At 41.0% G+C, this 23130-nt stretch overlaps 1 protein-coding gene across 4 annotated transcripts in view; it reads left to right on the forward strand.

The window, feature by feature from the left end:
* VEZT (vezatin, adherens junctions transmembrane protein) overlaps window positions 1–23130 on the forward strand; it is a gene marked incomplete at its 5' end in the record, with an annotated part of 73053 nt that overhangs the window by 17356 nt on the left and 32567 nt on the right. For 3 of the 4 annotated variants that reach the window (XM_081084451.1, XM_081084452.1, XM_081084450.1), the window contains one exon: window positions 18958–19092. In XM_081084451.1, coding sequence (XP_080940577.1) covers window positions 18958–19092 — 135 coding nt within the window. Of the gene's footprint in view, window positions 1–18957; window positions 19093–23130 lie in introns of those variants that run through there. The other variant, XM_081084454.1, reaches the window with a different exon arrangement.

Here is a 23130-nt window from a genome sequence, read left to right on the forward strand (position 1 = left end):
AGTATCTTGAGAAACAAGTCTTCACTTTTTTTTGTCTGGGTCATGTTGTCTCTTCCATTTTGGCTTCTTCACATATCTTCAGAGTTCCAGTTTAGATTTTAACATTTTATCTTGCTCTCTTATAGAGTTACTAGAGGCCCGGTGCACAGATTCGTGCACTGGTGGAGTCCCTCAGCCTGGCCTGCACCCTTTTGCAATCCAGGACTCCTAGGGGGATGTTGGACTGCTGGTTTCAGCCCAATCCCCGCAGGCCAGGCTGAGGGACCCAACTGGTGCATGCACCAGGCCTTTAGTATGCATATAAGATCTTGGGTTAATCTCTTCCTGCCCTCCCCACTTTCCTCTGAGATTCATCAGTCTGTTCCATGTTTCCATTCCCGTGAGTTGAGCATCTGAACCCTGATGGTCAGAGCGTGTCATAGCTAATGGTCAAATGGTTGCTTCGGCTTTTATATATATATAGATATAAAGACTTTCATTTTTTAAAAGCCTTGTGGAAAGGCATTAATTAGTAAGGGTATCTTGATTGAATCACTTAATTTATTTAAAGTTAGCTTCCCATTTTTTATATGAAGGATCATCATTTAGTATGAAATTATTTTCAAATCTGGTAAGTTGAGTTAGAGTAGGCCCTTAGAGGCTTCCATTAATTAGGAAATACAGGGAGAAATTCCACTCATTTACAGTCTGTGTTTAGATCAGACACTCTGCCTCAATTTTAGTTTTCTTGGTTCTGTACCAGGAGTTTGTTCCCCATGTTTCCAGAAGCAAATCATGGCATAAAGATTTAGGAGAAAGGCCCAAAGCTCAATGTACTCCACAGCAGCAGTGTTAGACAGTGTATTGACTTCACTGCCTCTGGATTTTTAGATTATTGCTTATATAGCTACTAGAGGCCCAATGCACAAAAATTCATGCAAGAGTAGGCCTTCCTTCCCCCGGCTGCCGGCACAGGCTTCCCTCCTTCAGCTGCCAGCAGGCACCTGGGACCTGGGCTGGCTTCCCTCTGGCCCTGGCTTCGTCAGGAAGGAAGTCCGGAATGACGCCCAGAAAACATCTGGTCTAATTAGCATATTACCCTTTTATTATTGTAGATTGAGACCTGTTGTTATTCCCACTATGATCAAAATGTTCAGTAGTTTTTATTTTAAATAACAAACTTGAGGACATCATTTATTTTTAAATCTACATTGTAATGTTTTTATTTTTTAAATATATTTTTTATTAATTTCAGAGAGGAAGGAGAGGGAGAGAGAGATAGAAACATCAACGATGAGAGAGAATCATCGATCGGACGCCTCCCGCACCCCCTTGGGGATCGGGCCCACATTGGGAATTGGGCTTACAACCCAGTATGTGCCCTTGACTGGAATTGAACCTGGGACCCTCAGTCCGAAGGTTGACACTCTATGCACCGAGCCAAACCAGCTAGGGCCACATTGTAATGTTTTTAGCTGACTGAATCTGGCTACCTATAGTTTATTGTTGGGATTTTGCTCATTAATTCATAACCGTTAATATGTCTTTAACACCTTTATTAAAGTGGATTTCCTACTTCAGTGTACATCTACTTTGCCCTGTGTGGGGTTTTTTTACTTTTCCTTACAGATTCTCTGCTTTATCTCTTAACAGAATCACAAATTCTGTCTCCACATTATTATTATTAGGAATAAGGAAAAAAGAAAAGAAGGTTGGATGTGATATACTAATATCCAAACCTCATTTTAAAGTTTATTACATGCTCTTCTCACACCCAACATTTTGCCAATGTGTCTGACCTGGCTCTATTTTTTTTTTTCTAAAGCACTTTAACATGGTAGTTTTAATTTCTCACCTTGCTTTTGCTCTGCATTCAGTAAGCCCCCAATATATGCCAGTTGATTAACCAGATATCGGTAGGGAGAGCTCAATCCATTATTGCTACCTTCTGTTCCCTTAGTTAAGACCAAGTCTCTGTTGTTCTTCATTTTCAGTCAGTTGAGTGTATAATCTGTATAAATCAACTTTCTCCCTTTGCATCTCTTCATCTTCCAATTTATTTTGTTTTGGACTCTATATTGTAATTAAGTACATTTGTATTATTATATAGAAAAAATGTTACTTTTTTAATGTTTTGTTGTTTATAACATTCTATATAAAATTAATTGGATGGGATGCATTTCTGTTGGAAATATCAGAAGCCTGTAGTCAGGAAAATTTATGAATTTATATGTCATACCTGCTCCTGGTTTTCAAAAACTTTTATGTAAACACAAATATTAAGTAATATCCTCTTAAAGGCATTTTTTTTTAAACCATTTTCCCTATTACTTTTTCTGCATTTACTGAGTAATACTGAGTGGCACTGAAGAAAATGTTCAGGTTTTTCAAAGAGCTGCTTCTGATAGGAAAATGCTTAGTAATGATGAAGACACGCCCTCCGGTTCAGTGGCCATTTTCTAGTATAGTTCTGGAGAAACAAGTGGGAACCATCAAAGAAAGACGTGTACGGATCAAAGAACATGTGCCAGAGGCAGTAAATTTTTCATCTAGGTCAATTGGAGAAATTAGAACTATGCTGTCTGTGAGTAGTTTAATTAGTTGAACTAATTTTTATGGACCCTTTTAGCCTACTTAATCTTTTTGAATTCTATGATTAGATTTTGCTTTGCTGATATTGAGGAACAATTCACACTTGGATTTGGGGGTTTTGGAATAATAATTTAGAAGTTATGTTGAGATGAGCAGGCTACGAAAAGTGTTTCCTATTATTTTGTAATATCTTGTACGTTGCAAGGTACTATTTTTATTATATTAAGGTTTAAGGTGGGGAGGGTGGAAGACAATAAGTGGTTGCTTTCAAATTATACTTTCTGATTGTATACTGATTAAAGAGAAGTGAAAAATACGTAGAAACAGCATATTGGCAATGTCATTAATAGTAATGGGGAAATTTCTTTTCCTTTGTAGGATTTTGTTAATTATGACAGTTTTAGCGCTTTACTGGTATATATTGAAAGCTTATTCCTTAAAAATAGAGAAAATAGCTACCTTGTATAATTTGGTAATGACAGTCTTCCTCATCAGCTTATTTTCTGATGTTCTGCAATTAGCCTGGAAAGAAATAAGAAAATAGCAGTTGAGAACAGGAGTTCATCCTTTTCAGTCATTTTTTAATGATGTTCTATATGTGATAATTGCATTTAGATTTGTAGCTTTAAGCTATAGCTAAAGAGAAAATATTTAAAAAAAATATTTTGGTAGCTAATAAATGTTTCCAGGCAAATATTCCTATCAAATCTAATTACTAACTAATTACAGATATCTTTTTTCTTAAATATTTTGTTTTGAATACAAAATCTTTTAGAAGTTCTATTGGAATGGTGGAAATTTTAAAAATATATAACTTAAAGTTCAGTACTTTTTTCTGAAGGAATTAAAATTTATACAAACATTTAAAGAAAAGTTAACTAAGTAATTTGATAAATTCTGTTAACAAGGGAATGACAGTCAAAGGCTTCTAAATAAGCACAGATTTATATAGGTGTGAAGTCTTCATTAACAAAATTCTACAATTTCAGGTTTCTGTGCCAATGTTTCCTGCCTTCTGCCTTCAGTTAGTAGCTATCTCTAGTTTCCTATTGCTTTTTGTGTTTAAATATACACTTGCAGAGATCAAATATCATCTGGCATCTGACAATAGTTAGCATTTTTCAAGACCTAATAGTATGGCTTTGATATAATACATTTTAAATCAAGGAACTGTGTAATAGTTGAGTAGATCATTAGTGGGTGTGGGGTTTTTTTTGTTTTTTTTTAAAGAGAGAGAGAGAGAGAGAGAGAGAGAGAGAGAGAGAGAGAGAGATTTGTTGTTCCACTCATTTATGCATTCATTGGTTGATTTTTGTATGTGCTGTGACCAGGACTTGAACCTGAAACTTTGGCATATCAGGACAACACTCTAACCAACTGAGCTGCCCGGCTAGGGAGTTCATTAGTTTTGAAAGAGAAAAGTACACCGGACCATTCTAATTAATCTGCTAAACTAACAATTCAACACCTTTTTTTTTAAGATCAGCCTTATGCTGGGTACCTTTTTCCACATAAATAACATAAACATATTCTCATTGTAAAAAGTCAAATACAGTCCTAACCGGTTTGGCTCAGTGGATAGAGCGTCAGCCTGTGGACTGAAGGGTCCCAGGTTTGATTCCAGTCAAGGGCATATACCTTGGTTACGGGCACATCCCCAGTAGCGGGTGTGCAGGAGGCAGCTGATCAATGTTTCTCTCTCATCGATGTTTCTAACTCTAACCCTCTCCCTTCCTCTCTGTAAAATATCAATAAAATATATATATATATTTTTAAGTCAAATACAGGGAAAGCATCAGCCCTCCCTTAATCCCCCTTTCCTTCCCCAATTTCTTTCACTTTTCTCCTCACAAGTAACTACTGTAATCAGTTTTCTTCCAGATCATATTCAGTATAATTATATTCATATATACATATATGCAAATATATGTCTAATACACATAGAAATGTATAATTTGACTTTTTTAAATGTAAATGGGTTCTTAAATGATTATAGTAGTCAGTATTCTCATATGTACATTTAGCTGACTTCTATAGTTATACCCATAGAACAAATGCATAGTAGAATTGCTAGTTCAGTAGATGCATACATTTATGTTTTCATAGCTATATTCCCACTAATAGTGTATGAAGTATCTATTTCCTCATACCCTTGGCAAAACTAAATATGATCAAACTTCTTAATTATTGCCAACTACCAGATAAAATTATCTTTAATTTGCATGTCTTCAATCAAGGTTAAAGTCCGACATGTTTTTTTGTTTGTTTTTTGTAGATAAGCAGTTTTATTTTAGGGAAAATTTTATGATCTTGTCTTTATTTTTTTTTTAAATTTCTTTATTGATTAAGGTATGTATGTTTTTTTCCTTTGAACTGCCTGTTTATACCCTTTGCTCATTTTACAGTTTTTAAAATCTTTTTCTTATTTTTTATATGGGTTTATTGTAAATTAAATCAATTTTATCATATGTGAGCCATATTTTCTCTCCTGTGTCATAAGTTATTTTTTCTTTTTAATATTAATATTTATTTATTACAATGATTGGGTGACATTGGTCAACATGAACATCTAGGTTTCAGGTGTGGGCTTCTATGTTTACAACATCTGTATATTGCACTGTGTGCCCACAAACCAAAGTCAAATCTCCTGTCACCTTATATTAGGCCCCCTTTCTCCCCCCACCCCTATCACTCTGGCAATCACCACACTGCTTTTGTGTTCATGAGTTTCAGTTTTATATCCCACACTAGTGGTCCAGTGCAGCACGGATTCGTGCACATTGACAAATCTAAAGTTTTACATATGTCTCCTTTTTCCCCAATTGACCCCCCCTGCCCAGTCATTCTCACCCCAGGCAAGCCCCCACTGCCCCAGTGTCAGTATCCATTGGTTATGCTAAACACCAATCAGAAAAGGTATATATGCACCCCTATGTTCATAGCAGCACAATTTACACTAGCTAAGATTTGGAAACAACCTAAGTGCCCATCAGCAGATGAGTGGATTAAAAACTGTGGTACATCTACACAATGGAATACTATACCGCTATAAAAAAGAAGGAACTTTTACCATTTGCAACAGCATGGAAGGAACTGGAAAGCATTATGCTAAGTGAAATAAGCCAGTCGGAGAAAGATAAATATCACATGATCTCACTCATATGTGGAATATAATGATCAACATAATTTGATGAACAAGAATAGATCCAGAGACAAATGGTAGGGGGAGGGGGGAGGTTAGAGAGCAACCAAAGGACTTGTATGCATGCATGAGTTATTTTTTAAACCCAATGAGCTGAACTTGAAAGTAATTTGTAAGAATAGAGTATTATTATTTTTTTAGCCCCAAGATTCTTTGCAGCCAGTTTCTAGGCTTGTGTAATCTGAGGCAAATACATATGGATTATAGGTCACCTGAAACATAAATGACTGGGAATAAATGTAGATATTATCAGAAGACATGTTGACCTATTGTGAATTTTCTAACTTAATCTGTTAAATGATTTTAAAATTACAAGTCCAGCTTCTTGTTTTAAAAATATACAAATTATACAAAATACTATATTAGACTAAGTTAATGAACTTCTTTACTCTAAGTTTTTTGCATTGTAGCAGAGAAAATAACAGATTTGGCTCTTGCTCAGCTGCCTAGGTTCAAATCCTGGCTCTATCATTTATGACATGTCCGAGGCCAAGTTACTTGGTCTTTCCATGCTTGCCTTCGTTTCCTTTTATCTTAAATGAGTTCTGGCTCATAAGGTTATTGCAAAGATGAGATGAGTTAGTCTGTAAGAATGCTTAGAACAGTGCCTGACACATGTTCACTGCTGCTGTTGTTTGGGAAAGATATGGTGGGGAAGGGGTTAACCAAACAGATGAGAACCTACACTGATATCCTCCTGTGATTAAAAAAAAAAATTGCATCTGGGTAGTATCAAACAGAATTAGCTGCCTCTGCTGGCATCTCTAAACCAGAGGTAAACTCTGCTGTAGAGGGGGGAGCAGGTCAAGGGCCATTTCCAGATTCCCACTACCTATGAACCCCATAGCCTGTGGGCAGCTGCAGCACTGGAATACTTGCTTTATTTTGTTTGTGATCTTGTTCATATTAATGCCTGCTATATGGCTCTTTCACCGTTGGTAACTAGATTTCTAAATTGATCTGCCTTTTGATTCTTCTTCTTCTTTGCATTTTATACCTGAAAATTTCCCTCTGGTTTCTGCCTGAATTATTCCTAATTGTTACTTTGTTAACCCAAGTCTAATAAATATAGAACTCTCTTAAGGATGAGTCAACAGAAAAATCATGGAGCCTGTAGATCATAAGAATACCAGTTCTATGAAAGTTTGAAGGAGTTGCCACTCTTCAAAATATATTCATGGGCGGGGTGGAGTGGGGGGGGGGGGGGATTCAAAATTTGTGTTTCTAGATTCAAGGGACTAAAGCCACCAGTGAAAGGGGGATAATTTGAGATGAGGACAACCTGGTGCTGTCCCCTTCTCAGCATGGCCTGCCCCCTTCTGAGGATCTATGAGTGTAACAAACTATCTTTTCAATGGCAGTTGTCTCCTAATCTGTTGGCCTCACCACACCTGAATAATAACCTACCTTTTAAAACAGCAAGATGAACTTGAGAGAGAAGACTTGGTTGTTCCTTCTAGATCTCCTTTTTCCTCAAAGAGGCAATTTTGTGTTTTGGTTAAGGGTGTGGGCTTTGGAGGCAGACCAGTTAGCTTCACATTCTTCTGGGTAACATTGGACAAGTTATTTAACCTCCATATGCCCCAATTTCTTTCTAAAATATGAATAGTAGTATTCAGAAGTTTGTTAGGAGTAAATTGGGTATTATAAAACATGCTTAACTGTAATGCCTAAGCATATAAGCAACTCAACAAATGTTTAACTATTTTTACTGTTAACCTTATTATTTTCCAGCTTTTCACTACTCTTTTCCAAAATACTGATCTTTCTTAGGGCCCTCTTGTCTTCTCATACTATGTATTATCTCTAACTGAGCTTACCTATTCCAGATTTCCATAACTATATGCTACCATATTGATTTGTCGCCATACCTATTTGCTAAAAACTTAAATCCCTGCATTCAAACTAGGCTGATCTCCAGAATCTTTAGGTCCAGATACTTTAGGTCCAAGTTATTCACATTTGAATATCTCACAGGTACCTCTAACTCATCACCTTCCTCTTCAGATTTGTTGCTCTGCCATTATTTTATATTTTAGTAAATAGCACCACCTAATTGTTCAAACCAGAAATCTAGGAATCATCTTGGTCCCTCCATTGCCAACCACTTTCAATCATAAATGGGTACTAAATTGGGGGTGGGGGAAGCGATTCACAAACTAAAGAATGTTTGTTACATTTGGGGAGAGTGAGTAGGAGTCAGAGGTAGGATAAAGAAAGTTAGTTCACATTTTATATCTTTTTGTACTGTTTACATTTTAAAAAAAAATATTTTTTTATTGATTTCAGAGAAGGGAGAGGGAGAGATAGAAACATCAATGATGAGAGAGAATCATTGATCGGCTGCCTCCTGCACACTCCCTATTGGGGATTGAGCCTGCAACCCAGGCATGTGCCCTTCACTGGAATCAAACCCAGGACCCTTCAGTCCCCAGGCCGACGCTCCATCCACTGAGCCAAACCAGCTAGGACTGTACTGTTTGCATTTTTAACTCAAAAATAAAACCAAAAAAATCTGTGAAGTTGAGCAGTTGAACTTCGTTCCCTTTTTATAACTAGGGAAAAAGTTAACTTTTTCTTGAGCATCCCCAGAGAGAAGTTAATGGCAGAAAACTACTATAACTCTGGTGCCTGACGTATAATAGGTGCTCAATAAATATTTGATTAGTGATACATGAACAAATGAAGCTTGTCATTTAAGTTCCCCTTTTTCTAGCCAGTGGAATGCTGTTAGCACTGAGTCATTGACATCTAGAAGACTGAGCAGATACTTTGTGAGGAACCAGAATCAGAATTTGGCCAGTAGTAGTTACAGACTACAATTTGCTTTTCTAAAAGGGTATACAGTCCCTGAGAGTAGCTGTGATTAAGAGAGGATTTTCCTGAAACATAGTGGCCTAACTGAAAAGTACAAGACCACTCAGTATTTTTGTTGGTATTATTGAAAGCCAGTATACCATGGTCTTATCAGAAGTATCGTAGAATAAAACTTTTTAACAAGGATCTCATCTGTTTTGTTTTCTCCCCTGTGCCCAGATATTACCTTGCACAAAGAAGATGTTCAGTTAATGTCTATTATAGAATAGGCTACCTAATTCTTCCATGTTTGGCCTGTTCTTCTCTCTTGGCTAGAACTGAAAGGTTACAACTTGTTCTACTTGTGAGGGTTTAAAGCAGTTTAGAAGAGAGCCAAATAATAAAAGCATTTACCCCTCACCCTTTCCTCTATTTCTACACTAATCTTCCTTCTTTATTTTTGTTACTCCTCACTGGAGGATATTATTCCATTGATTTTTAGAGAGAGTGGAAGGGAGGCAGAGACAGAGTGTGAAAGGGCTGAGGATCAAACCAAGGTATGTGCCCTTGACCAAATCGAACCTGGAACCCTCCAGTCCACAGGCCGACGTTCTATCCACTGAGCCATACCAGCTAGGGCAGTGGTGGCGAACCTATGACACGTGTGTCAGAGGTGACACGCGAACTCATTTTTTTGGTTGATTTTTCTTTGTTAAATGGCATTTAAATATATAAAATAAATATCAAAAATATAAGTCTTTGTTTTACTATGGTTGCAAATATCAAAAAATTTCTATATGTGACACAGCACCAGAGTTAAGTTAGGGATTTCAAAATGCTGACACGCTGAGCTCAAAAGGTTCGCCATCACTGAGCTAGAGCTTTTTTTTTATGATGAGAGAGAATCATGGATCGGCTGCCTTCTACACTCCCCTTTCTGGGGATCAAGCCTGCAACCTGAGCCCTGAATGAGAAAAGAACCATGACCTCCTGGTTCATAGGTTGACGCTCAACCACTGAGCCATGCTGGCCAGGAACCTTCCTTCTTAAATGCAAACAAGCAATAAAGGTATTGGCACTTCTGCAGAATGCATCATAAATCATTCAGAAAATAAACAGTGCTTTAGAGTGGTTCAGACTTTTTTTTTCTTTCTTTCTTTCTTTTTTTTTTTAATTAAATCTTTATTGTTCAGATTATTACATTTGTTCCTCTTTTTTCCCCCCATAACTCCCCTCCTCCCAGTTCCCGCCCCACCCTCCGCCCTCACTCCCCACCCACTGTCCTCATCCATAGGTGCACGATTTTTGTCCAGTCTCTTCCCGCATCTCCCACACCCCTTTCCCCCCCAAGAATAGTCAGTCCATTCCCTTTCTATGTCCCTGATTCTATTATAATCACCAGTTCATTCTGTTCATCGGATTATTTATTCACTTGATTCTTAGATTCACTTGTTGATAGATGCATATTTGTTGTTCATAATTTGTATCTTTACCTTTTTCTTCCTCTTCCTCTTCTTAAAGGATACCTTTCAGCATTTCATATAATCCTGGTTTGGTGGTGATGAACTCCTTTAGCTTTTCCTTATCTGTGAAGCTCTTTATCTGACCTTCAGTTCTGAATGATAGCTTTGCTGGATAAAGTAATCTTGGTTGTAGGTTCTTGGTATTCATCACTTTGAATATTTCTTGCCACTCCCTTCTGGCCTGCAAAGTTTCTGTTGAGAAATCAGCTGACAGTCGTATGGGTATTCCCTTGTAGGTAACTGAGTTTCTTTCTCTTGCTGTTTTTAAGATTCTCTCTTTGTCTTTTGCTCTTGGCATTTTAATTATGATGTGTCTTGGTGTGGTCCTCTTTGGATTCCTTTTGTTTGGGGTTCTCTGCGCTTCTTGGACCTGTAAGTCCATTTCTTTCACCAGGTGAGGGAAGTTTTCTGTCATTATTTCTTCAAATAGGTTTTCAATATCTTGCTCTCTCTCATCTTCTGGCACCCCTATAATTCTGATGTTGGTACGCCTGAAGCTGTCCCAGAGGCTCCTTACACTATCCTCGCATTTTTGGATTCTTTTTTCATTCCGCCCCTCCGGTTGGGTGTTTTTTGCTTCCTCACATTTCAAATCATTGACTTGATTCTTGCGCTCCTCTGTTCTGCTGTCGGGAGTCTGTATAATATTCTTTATTTCAGTCAGTGTATGCTTAATTTCTAGTTGGTTCCCCAATATAACATCGAGGGTCTCATTAGTTTTTTTGTAGATCTCATTAAGTTTATCGGCGGCTTCTAAACAGTTCTTGAGAGACCTTAAAAGTGTGGTTCTGAACTCTAGATCTTCCATTGACAATTTTGTCCTGTTTCTTTGTCTCCGCATTTTGTTATGCTTCCTTGGTGCACCCCCTAGTGGTCTTTGTTCGTGGTCTTATAGTTAAATCTTGATTGTTGTAGCTAATTCCAGGGAGGGTTTGACCTCCAGGCCAAGTGGCTATGAGAATCAGCTGTGTCAGCAGTGAGAGAACTTCTGTCCTCTAGGGAGGTGCTAATCTGGCGTTTGCCTGAGGCTATCCGGCAAATGCCTCTGTGCAGGGCTTGGGCGGGGCGGTCGCACAGGATCAATAGGGTGGGCCGGAGAGAGCAGTTATGGCGGCTCTCAGTCCTGTCCCCAGGGGCTCTGCCTCTCTGAGTCCCAGCACCCGCTGCAAAGCTTGGAGAGAAAGCTGCACTCTCTCTGACCGAAGCCAGGCAGTCCCGCTTCTCCCATTTGAGTCTGGGTCCCTAAAGACTCGCCCGGATCTGGAGCTCAGAGTCTGCGACTCCCTCCCATTGAAAACGCCAACCTCGCCCTCCGCCGCCAGCCCGCTCCGCACACTCCGCACCTCAGAATTTGACTTCAGCACTGCGCCTCCTCTGAGTGTCCGTATGCGTTTCTCTTTCCTCCTAGTTGTAGGACTTCCACTCAGCCAGCGTTCCAGTGGTTCTGGGTGATGTCCGTTCCGTCTTTTAGTTTCACTTTTGAAGTAGTTGTTCAAAGCAGCAAACTCCAGCGTTAACCTATGCCGCCATCTTGGTTCTCCCGGTTCAGACTTTATATACCATTAGAGTGGGGTCTGATATGTTTAATGGGGGAGGGGGTGCAGAAGTGTAAGTAGTCTAGGATTTAAATGAGTCATTTTCTTGAAATGCTTGTTCAGCAAAAATGTTGTTTTCCTGTCTATTTTTATTTATTTTTTCTTACAAGAATATGTTTCAACCATCAGAACAATCTTAGCACAACCAAAAACTCTTGGCTATCATTCATTTAGCAAAATTTTTCTGGTACTATGATGTGTGTTTTCTGTCAGCTGAAATTTACAGGAATCGTTAACCACAAGGATTTCCTGAGGAGAAGCTCCCACATGCTGTGTCTGGGGTTTCTCATATTTCTTTTGGCAGCAGTAACATTCTCCAATACTACAGAATTATATTTTGAGTTTAGTGCTGATGATTTCTCTTCAAGAAAACAGCTTAACTGAAACATTTGTGGTTCTATTTTGCTTGAACCAAGGAAGAAAAGTTATAATAGAGAAAATTACCTATCACCACCTACTCTGCCTTACCCTCTGCACACACACAAAATCCCTTCTAAAGCTGCCATCAACCTATAATAATGCTCACTATGTGATACATAGAAATATCTATTAGTCTAAAGACTAATAGCCCCAAACCTTCAAATATATGAATGAGGGCTGTTACAATAGGGAGCCTCACCTTGCTCTTGTAAAAGAAAACCAAAAATAAGTTATTTTATATTGGACAGTCAGGTTTTAATACCAAGATATTATCTGCCTTTTTCACTTTTACTCTCTTGTGAATGTTCAGAGTATGAAAAACTCATCAATATGGCTATTCTTTGATAATACGATTATCAGAAAAGACTTAAATTACTATTCCCTTTCCAACTGTACATCTGTTTAAGGTGTGATTTTCTTTATTTACTTCATCCAAAACAATAAATTGCAGCAGAATGAATGCAGAAGCAAATACAAGAATCCAGCTATCTCCTATTAAACCAGACAGTAAAGAGATTTGCAAAAATGTAAAACAATACACTCTTCTCAATTCCTTCTTTTTCCCCACTTTGGAAAAAAAGCATTTTTCATTAAAATTACATTATTTACATTAATACTGTATATTCTGCACATCAGCTAAGCATTCATACTCAGTTTGGATCACCCATAGTTGATCTTCAAATATTGCCTTGAATTACTCAGTCTGTGTTTTCAAACTGAACTGTGAACCATCAGAGCGGCAAAAGAACAAGAATGCTAGTTCACTTGGATGATCTTTTGAAAAGTTTACATACTTAAAAAAAACAACTTGTTTTTAAGGCAGTAGAATCCTTTCTTCAAATGAACTTTCATGGGGAAGAACAATAAATAAGATGGATCAAAGTACAGTTACACTAATTCAGGGGTCATCAAACTTTTTCTATAACAGGCCAGATAGTAAATATTTTAGACTTTGTGGGCCATATGGTCTGTGTCTTAGCTTTGCTGGTATAGTGCAAAAGCAGCCACAGATAATACATAAATCAATGAGTGTGGTTATATTCCAATAAAACTTTTATATATGAAAATTTTTAACTTGTAATTTTCATGTATCACAAAATATTAGTCTTTTGATATTTTCTCCAATGATTTCAAAACATAAAAACCATTTCTTGTTCCCCAATCATATAAAAATAGGCATAGAAGGGGGAACAAATCTAATCCAACAGTTTTAGTTTGCTGATTCCTGTCCTAATTAAAGACTCACTTGAACTCGTGAGGCACACTCTTGACTGCTAACTGTTCTTTGGGAAGAGGCTTGGGGGTGGGGATGAGTCCAAACTTCTTTTTATGCACATTATAATGCTGTGTCAGCATTGGCCCCAATGTCCTTTTCTTTTCCAGTTTATGTCACAGCTCACAGAATAGCAAAATAGAATATATCATAGATTTTTTTTCCTTAGGTGATTAAACAGGAGAGCAATAATGAATACTTTGTATTCCAAATACAAGATAGGCCTGAGTGAATCTGTTTTTCAACTATGAAATGGGAATAACAATAGATGATGGTGATGATGATACATTTTATAGAGTTTACTAGAAGCCCCATGCATGAAATTTGTACAAGAGTAGGCCTTCTTTCCCCCGGCTGCCAGCACTGGCTTTCCTCTGGCACTTGGGACCCAGGCTTCCCTCTCAGCCCTAGCTTTTTAGTCCGGAAGGTCGTTCTGAAGGACATCTGGTCTAATTAGCATATTATGCCTTTATTATTATAGACTAGTGGCCCAGTGCACAAAATTCGTGCACTGGAGAGGGGTGTCCCTCAGCCTGGCCTGCACCCTTTCCAATCTGGGATCCCTCGGGGGATCCCTCTCACTATCCGGGACCGCTGGCTCCTATCCGCTCGCCTGCCTGCCTGATTGCCCCTAACCGCTTTGCCTGCCAACCTGATCACCCCCTAACCGCTCCCCTGCCGGCCCAATCGCCCCAACTGCCCTCCCCTGCTGGCCCGATAGCCCCAACTGCCCTCCCCTGCCATGACCCACCTCCTCCACTGGGACCGGCCTCCTCTGTGCCGCGTGGAGCCGCAGGACCCCCAGGAATCACTACGTGGAACGGCTGATAGGCCCTGCCTCCACTGTGCACATGGCCATTTTCTGGCAACCATCTTGTGACAACATCTCACATGAGGGTCACCTAGGTTTTTATTAGTATAGACTACAGGCCTGTTGCATGAAGAGATTCGTGCAATAGGCCTTCCTTTCCCCTGGCTTCTAGCACTGGTTTTCCTCCAGCACCCGGCACCCAGGCCTTTGCTCTGGCCGGGCTCCGGCCGGAGCCGGCCCCGGAGCTGTGAGGCTTCGCTGTGCCGCCAGCCTCAGGGCCATGAGGCTTCACTGCGCCGCTGGCCCCAGGGCCATCAGGCTTCACTCCACCGCTTGGAGCCTATGTATGCAAATTACCCACCATCTTTGTTAGGTTAATTTGCATACTCTCCTGATTGGCTGGTTAGTGTAGCGAAGGTACAGTCAATTTACATGTTTGTCTATTATTAGGTAAGATTGTGAGCCTTATCTAAAATGATGCATGTAATGCTTAGTTAAGCTTTTGCCACATAGTATTGTGTCAGCTATGTTGCTCTCTGTTGTTTTGGTGATAGTTGTTCTTCTATCTCTGACACCTAACATAAGGTCTTTTTAAAATATTAATTACTAGAGGCCTAGTGCACGAATTTGTGCACCAGTGGGGTCCCTCAGCCTGGCCTGCAGGATTGGGCCGAAACCATCTCTCCGACATCCCCTTAGGGGTCCCAGATTGCGAGAGGGTGCAGGCCAGGCCGAGGGCCCCTCCAGTGCATGATCAAGGCAGGGATAGTTGCAGGAGGTTGACCAGCCAGGGTGGGACCATGGGAGGGCTCCAGGGTGTGTCCAGCCCATCTCACTCAGTCTCAATCAGCCGGACCCCAGCAGCAAGCTAACTTGGTCGGAACGTCTGCCCCTTGGTGGTCAGTGCACATCATAGTGAGAGGTTGAACAGCATATCATTAGTATATTATGCTTTGATTGGTTGAACGGTCGACCAGTTGACCAGACACTTAGCATATTAGGCTTTTATTATATAGGACTAGAGGCCTGGTGCACAAAATTCGTGCACGAGTAGGGTCCCTAGGTTGGCCAGCGACCAGGGCCAATCAGATTAGGGTCTTCCAGCTGCCGGCTGGGAATTTCCTTCCCCGGCTGCCAGCCGGGGCCTTCCTTCATTCTGTGCAGCCCCCTCATGGTCAGCACATGTCATAGCAAGCGATCGAACTCCCGGTCAAACTCCCTAGGGGACACTTTGCATATTAGCCTCTTATATATATTCTAGAGGCCCGGTGCACAAAAATTTGTGCACTCGGCGGGGAGAGGAGGTCCCTCAGCCCGGCCTGTGCCCTCTTGCAGTCTGGGACCCCTCGGGAGATAACGACCTGCTGGCTTAGGCCTGCTCCCGGGTGGCAGAGGACAGGCTCAATCCTTAGGTGCAGCCCCTGGTCAGGCTCAGAGCAGGGCCGATTGGGGAGTTGGGGCACCGCCCCTGTCATGCACAGAGCAGGGCGGATCAGGAGGTTGCGATGCCACCCCTAGTCATGCTCAGGGTAGGGCTGATCAGGGGGTTGGGGCGCCTTCCCCTGTCAGGAACAGAGCAGGGCGGATAGGGAGGTTGTGGCCCCGCCCCCTGTCACACACAGAGCCACAGGGCAATCAGGGGGTTGGGGAGCTCCTCCCTGTCACACACACAGCAGGGCCGATCAGGGGGTTGTGGCACCGCACCCTGTCACACACAGAGCTGCAGGGCGATCAGGGGGTTGGGGAGCTCCTCCCTGTCACACACAGAGCAGGGCCGATCAGGGGGTTGTGGCCCCGCACCCTGTCACGCACAGAGCAGGGCTGATCAGGGGGTTGAGGAGCTCCCCCCTGTCAGAAACAGAGCAGGGCAGATAGGGAGGTTGTGGCCACGCCCCATGTCACACACAGAGCCGCAGGGCGATCAGGGGGTTTGGTCGCTGCCCCTGTCACGCTGATCCCGGTGCTGGGAGGCCTCGCGGCTCCACTGATCCCGGTGCTGGGAGGCATATTACCCTTTTACTATATAGGATAGAAGCCTGGTGCACGGGTGGGGGCCGGCTGGTTTGCCCTGAAGGGTGTCCTGGATCAGGGTGGGGGTCCCGCTTGGGTGCCTGGCCAGCCTGGGTGAGGGGATGATGGCTGTTTGCAGCTGGTCACACCCCCTTCAGGGTGGCGGTCCCCACTGGGGTGCCTGGCCAGCCTGGGTGAGGGGCTGAGGGCCATTTTCAGGCTGGCGGGTGACTGAAGCTCCCAACCTGTCCTTTTTTCCTTTTTTTTTATTTTTATTCTGGGCCATCTTTAGCTCTGAGGCTTGGCTCCAGCTATGAGACCTCCACTGCTGAAAGCAGGTTTCTGCCCTTTGTTTACCCTTCTGTATTTGAAACAATGTTGCGGTCCTGCTGGCTGAAGCCCAGGGTTTTGTTTAGCTTCTATATTTGTTACAATGTTGCTTAGAGTGCAGCTGAGAGGCCGGCAAGGCAGGCGGGGAAGCTTGGCTCCCTCAATCACTGAAGCAAGCAAGCCTCCCTGTTCGGGTCAGCTGCCTGGCTGCCGGCCGCCATCTTGGCTGGGAGTTAATTTGCATATCTCCCTGATTAGCCAATGGGAAGGGTAGCGGTCATATGCTAATTACCATGTTTCTCTTTTATTAGATAGGACTAGAGGCCCGGTGCACAAAAATTTGTGCACTTGGGGGAAGGGGTCCCTCAGCCCGGCCTGTGCCCTCTCGCAGTCTGGGACCCCTCAGGGGTGACCATTTGCTGGCTTAGGCCTGCTCCCCAGGGGGTTGGGCCTAAGCTGGCAATCAGACATCCCTCTGGCAGCCTGGCAGCCCTCAGGGGATGCCCACTTGCCAGCAGGGAGCAGACCTAAGCTACAGTCGGACATCGTTAGTGCTGCTGAGGAGGCAGGAGAGGCTGCCATCGGCCTGGCATGTGGCTGAGCAGAGCTCCCCGCTGTGAGATCGACTGACCACCAGAGGTCAGCTCCTGCATTGAGCGTCTGCTCCCTGGTGGTCAGTGTGTGTCATAGTGACCAGTCATTCCCAGTCTTTCTGCTGTTAGGGTCAGTTTGCATATTACCCTTTTACTATATAGGATAGAGGCCTGGTGCACGGGTGGGGGCTGGCTGGTTTGCCCTGAAGGGTGATCCGGATCAGGGTGGGGGTCCCGCTTGGGTGCCTGGCCAGCCTGGATGACGGGCTGATGGCTGTTTGCAGCTGGTCACACCCCCTTCAGGGTGGAGGTCCCCACTGGGGTGCCTGGCCAGTCTGGGTGAGGGGCTGAGGGCTGTTTTCAGGCTGGCGGGCAACTGAAGCTCCCAGCCTCTTTTTCTTTCTTTTTTTTTCTGGGATTTATTTACCTTCTATAGCTGTCACTGGAGCTGAGAACCGGCTCCAGCTCTGAGGCTGCAGCTGGCTAAAAGCAGGTTTCTGGGTTTGTTTACCTTCTATAATTGCAACATTGTTGCATCTGGAGCTCAGAGCTGGGCTGCGGCATGCGGGGAACCTTGGCTTCTTCTGTCACTGGAGCAACCAAGCCTCATGTTCGCTTCAGCTGTGTGGCTGCCAGCCGCCATCTTGGTTGGCAGTTAATTTGCATATCTTGCTGATTAGCCAATGGGAAGGGTAGTGAAGTTATGGTTAAATACCATGTTTCTCTATTATTAGATAGGAAGGATATAGATAGATAGATAGATAGATAGATAGATAGATAGATAGATGATAGATTTGTTGAGTGGAATCAAGGGTTATTTTTAAACATATCACTAACTTTGTACTTTAGAGAAAACTAAAAGTTAAAATTAAAGTTTGCTTTTTTTATCCAGAAAGAGTTGTCTCATAAATTTTCATCCAGTAGTGATAGTGATCTTTCTGTTTGGTGGGACTGGGATGATTTTTTTCCCCATCTGTTCCAAAACCTGTGCTCTTTTCCCATAGCCTATATAAAGTTAAAGTATAAATTGAGTGCTTATTATGTGTCATGTACTGTTCTAAGTGCTTTATATTTATGAACTAGGTAATATTATTCCTCCTATCTTTAGTTGAGACAACTGGAGCATGAAAAGATTATAAATTGCCATAGTTACCCAGCTAATAAGAATTGGAATTTGAATCTATGGTCCGGCTCCAGAGTTTCTGTCTTTAACCACTGTGTTCTAATGCTTTTATTAACTACACTGTCTCTCATCTACCATATGCTTGGACATAAGCTCATCTTAGTTAACTTTCTTGGAGTTTTAAGTTTTTTATAGTGCTGGGTACTGTATGTGTTATCTATAGTATAATAATACATATTTGTGCTTGACTGGATCAGTGAATATGATGGTATGATACAATTATAATTAATACAGTACAATCATTTCCTAATTCTTCTTGCCTTCAATTAATAACTGTTTTTCAGTGTAGGTCCTCATAGGAGCTATATATAGCCAGGATTGGCTATTTTGAAGCAGTTTACTCTAATATTACAAAAATTCGGACAAAGAAATTTCTTAACAAATCTATTTATATTCCTTGCTGATGCTCACTCAAAAATATCTGTGTTTTATTTAGGGTTTTCCCCCCTTTTGGATCCCGTTGTTAAACTGTTTGTTGGTGTATGTTTTTTAGGTTAAATGATATTGTGACATAATTTGCTTTTTTATAGATTAAACCTTAAAGAATTTGGGCATACTGGTCATTATAGTGACATTTGGTATTGAATTTGGCCTCTAAAACTTGAAATAATAATGATTTTGATATATGTTTTATTTGATGTCTCTTTCAGAATTCTCCACTTTACCAGTACTTACAGGATCTGGGACACACAGACTTTGAAATATGTTCTTCTCTGTCACCAAAAGCAGAAAAATGCACAGTGGCAGAGGGACAACAAAAGTCCCCTACAAGAGCCCTGCCAAAAGTAAGGAAGCATGCTCTTTCTCTATGACTTAATCTTTTGTTCTTTGCCTTACAAAAAACAAAAACAAAAAAACACCTTGTCCTCCCCCACACTGGTAAGACTTTATTTTTTATTTCATCAGTAGTACAAAACTGCCTGTTTAGATAAAAATGAAACCTTGCTGTTTCAGACTATCTCATGGGTAATTTGTATAATAAGTAGAAATGAATATGGTTGAGGATCAAAATATATTATTTATTTAAATAATGAATTTATCTGGAAAGGACCAGAAAAATACACTAAAACATTAATTGAGAACCCAACTACTAGGGCTGTTATATTAAGAGCACAAATTATAAGAAAGCAAATTGATAAGGTATTTCATAGTTTCAAGGATATGTGATGGAGCGAGTATACTTACCTCAATTTCTAATGCTCTTTATGTTTGCAGTATTATATATTTTTATATAATACATACCTCATAGTTCCTGTATAGCATTATGAGGCTAAGATGCTAGAAGAATCTCCATAAATTATCCTATATAATAAAAGGGTAATATGCAAATTGGCCAAACAGTGGAATGATCAGTCACTATGACACTCACTGACCATCAGGGGCAGACGCTCAACACAGGAGCTGCCCCCTGGTGGTCAGTGCACTCTTACAGGCGGAATGCCGCTCAGCCAGAAGCTGGGCGAGCGCAGCAGCAGTGGCAGGAGCCTCTCCTGCCTTCGAGGCAGCACGAAGGAGTAGGAAGCTGACCGTTAAGGAGCAGTGAGCAGGCGGGCAGTAAGGAGTGAGGGCTCTCGGACTGCGAGACGGATGCTTAGGCACAGGGAGCAGGTCTAAGCCAGCAGGCAGACATCCCCCAAGGGATCCCAGACTGCAAGAGGGCGCAGGCCGGCCTGAGGAACTTCCCCTCTCCCTTCGACCCCCAAGCGCACGAATTTTCTTGCACCAGGCCTCTGGTGTTTTATAAAATTTATTAACCTAAATTCATTTATGTCCTTTTATTAAAATAAAAAATATATTCTGTTTTAATACAAAGAATTCTAATTTAGTAGAAAACTATAACTAGGTTACCTAATTTTTTGAGCATTCTAATTTAATCGGTGTTTTATTACAAGATCAATTATTTTCAGGAGGTAGCTTTGAAAGTTTTCAATTACTCATTTACTCTAGGGCGATAGAGGTCTTTTCTCCTGTTCTTCTTTGAAAAATCCCTTAAAGTGAGGTAACCAAGCTGGGCCCATTTGCAATAGCAGAGTAAATACCAGAGAAATGGTTTGTTTTTTTATTTTGTTTTGTTTTGTTTTGTTTTTGACCAGCACCCAAAGGGTGAGAGTTAGGAGAGTTAGAGCTCACATGGCTCAGAATCAATTTGTTAGTCCTCTGTACTTAAACCCTTCCGCTCCTTGGTCCTTTCAAATATGGATGTTCCTGGGGAGGGCTTTGAAAGGAAAACCCACAGATATATCTAATAGATTATTTATAGATTAAAACTTGCATTTTGGATTACTTGGCAAGAAAAGACAAAGAAAGGGACATGGGATTAACTTGCATTGACCTGTGTGGTGTGTTCACGGTGTGTGGGGTGTGTGTGTGTGTGTGTGTGGTGTTTCTTGTAGGTTTTCAGTCCTTTCATTCATGACAGGTATTTTTACATATAGAAATGTTAATTGGTTTATAAATAAACTATAAGCCCGGTGCACGAAATTCATGGACTCAGGGCGGGGGGGCGGGGGGGGCCCTCATCTCAGATTGCAGGTCAGGCCAAGGGACCCCACCGGTGCACGATCGGGGCTGGGGAGGTACACGGGAGGTTGGCCAGCCAGGAGGGACCATGGAAGGGCTCCATGGCATGTCTGGCCGTCTGCTCCAGCACTTTAGCCTATAAAGTGCTTTCAAGTGTTATCTAACAAGTGTTATCCAGACCCAGCAGCAAACTAACCTACCAATCAGAGCATCTGCCCCCTGGTGGTCAGTGCACGTCATAGCAAGCGGTTGAGCGGCCTTAGCATATCATTAGTATATTGCGCTTTGATTGGTTGAATGGACAACAGGATGACCGGACACTTAGCATATTAGGCTTTTATTATATGGGATAAAATGAGGGTTTAAAATGTCATTGACTCAGAAATTGAGGAACAGTAAAAAGCATAGCCAGAGGTTATTTTTCAAAATTACCACATGTCTAGAAAGTTTGTTTAGTCTTCACTTACACATTTCAACTGTATGAGCTATATTTTTCTAAAATGGAGTTTTTCTAAATTTGGGGCAACTAAATTTTAGAAAATGTCTGTACTATAGTTCCTTCTCAGTGGATATATTTTTAGAATTCCCCTCAAAATTCTGTTCAAACAGTGAAGTATTCGTTATTTACTTATTTTTTGGAAAGCAATTTTTTTGATATGAGTTTGTGATGAAATGGCCCTTAGCATTTATTGCTTTTTTAACTTTATTTTTTTAACGTGATTGTAAAGTACTTACTGAGTAATCTGTACTGGTATTCTCACCATGAATATTTATTGTCTGTATATTTTTCTGATTTCTTTTCCTGTGATTATTCTTTTCTTTCTTTTTCTTTTTTTTTTTTTTTAAGAATCACTGGTTTGCCTTTCATTAATTTTAACCCTTAAGCTTTTAAAAATCAATCAGAAGGCAAGGGTGTAGGAGAGCACTAGTCTTATAAACTCATATTAAAGATTCTTATTTGACATTAAGTACGCTCTTTACTGTTTACAAGGTTATTTCTGAGTTGCAAAAACTCCATGTTTTTCCCTATATTCCCCCATGCAATCTTGGCTGCCATAATCAGACAGACAAAAATCATGAGGACCCCCTTTTTTGGTATCTGCAGTGGAAGTTTAGAATCAGGCCCCTTCTCTGCTTGATCTGTTTTCTCTGAGAGATGCCCGGTACTTTCTTGCCTTCATTGGCCACTTATGGTCTATTCTCCATCTTCGCTGAGTTCCAGATCTTTGTTCGACATTTCCACCTACCTGTGCCCCAGGAAACTCAGATTCAACATGTCTAAAACAGTTTTCCTGGGCACCCCACAAACAAACAAAATTTTTTTATATTTCCAAATTATACCCTCCTAGTTATCTTACAACTTCCCATCACTCCCAACTTGATTTGGTCACAAAATAGTATGTCAAGTCAGCTTCTGTGTCTCTAAAATCTAACCCTAATTATTGCCATTTTTGCTATCCTAGTGCAGGCCTCTGACATTATTTAGCTGTACTGCTCTCCTAATCATGCTCTTGGCTACAGTCATTCCCTGCCAGTACAGCCTCTGAACTGTTGCCAGTTATTTTTCTAAAATGATTTCTTTATTATTTCACTTCCTTGCATCAAAACCTTAGTTGGCTCCTTACAGCCTACAGGATAAGATCTAAAAGATGTGTCATATGAGACCAAAGTCCTTTCAAACCCATCTCAGTGTACCTTTTCAACTTTATTCCAGTTCCCTTTTTCCCTTGGGTCTTAACTGTCCCAAACTGTGCCACCAGCCCCATGGCATGTTCTTCCCTGGCTCTTTCCTGTGATTATCCAGTTCCCTTGCCTGGAGTGTTCTAACCTCCTTTGTTGCTACATTTCCACTCATCTGTTAGGGTTTAGCTCCCCTTGGCCTCTTCTTTTCCCACATTTTTCACACTTTACTTTGGTTTGTAATTATTTGTACTGTCTCTTCTGTATCAAGTTCTTGACAACAGTTATGTGTGTTCATCTTCCTTCCCATGATTGTTTTTCAGTACCTGAGATATAGTAATCCCTCAAGGAATGTAAACTCCATTTGCTGGCATGCTCAGGAAATGGGCTATTACGGTATATTGAATTTGGGGAGTGATTCAATAATATGCTTTTTATTTCAATGAGACAGTTTTTCTAAAATTAAAATTTCTTCCTGCCTTAGTGTTATGGAATAATCTTGGAGAACCCTATGGTTTTCCTCTGAAATACATACCATCATCATTTTGATACAGTTTATAGTATACTGAAGATAAATGGGCTACATCAAGATGACTTCTGGTGGCTCATTAAAATCACATTTT

This window comes from Myotis nattereri (genome assembly GCF_964212035.1).
Source record: "Myotis nattereri genome assembly, chromosome: 2".
NCBI lineage: Eukaryota > Metazoa > Chordata > Mammalia > Chiroptera > Vespertilionidae > Myotis > Myotis nattereri.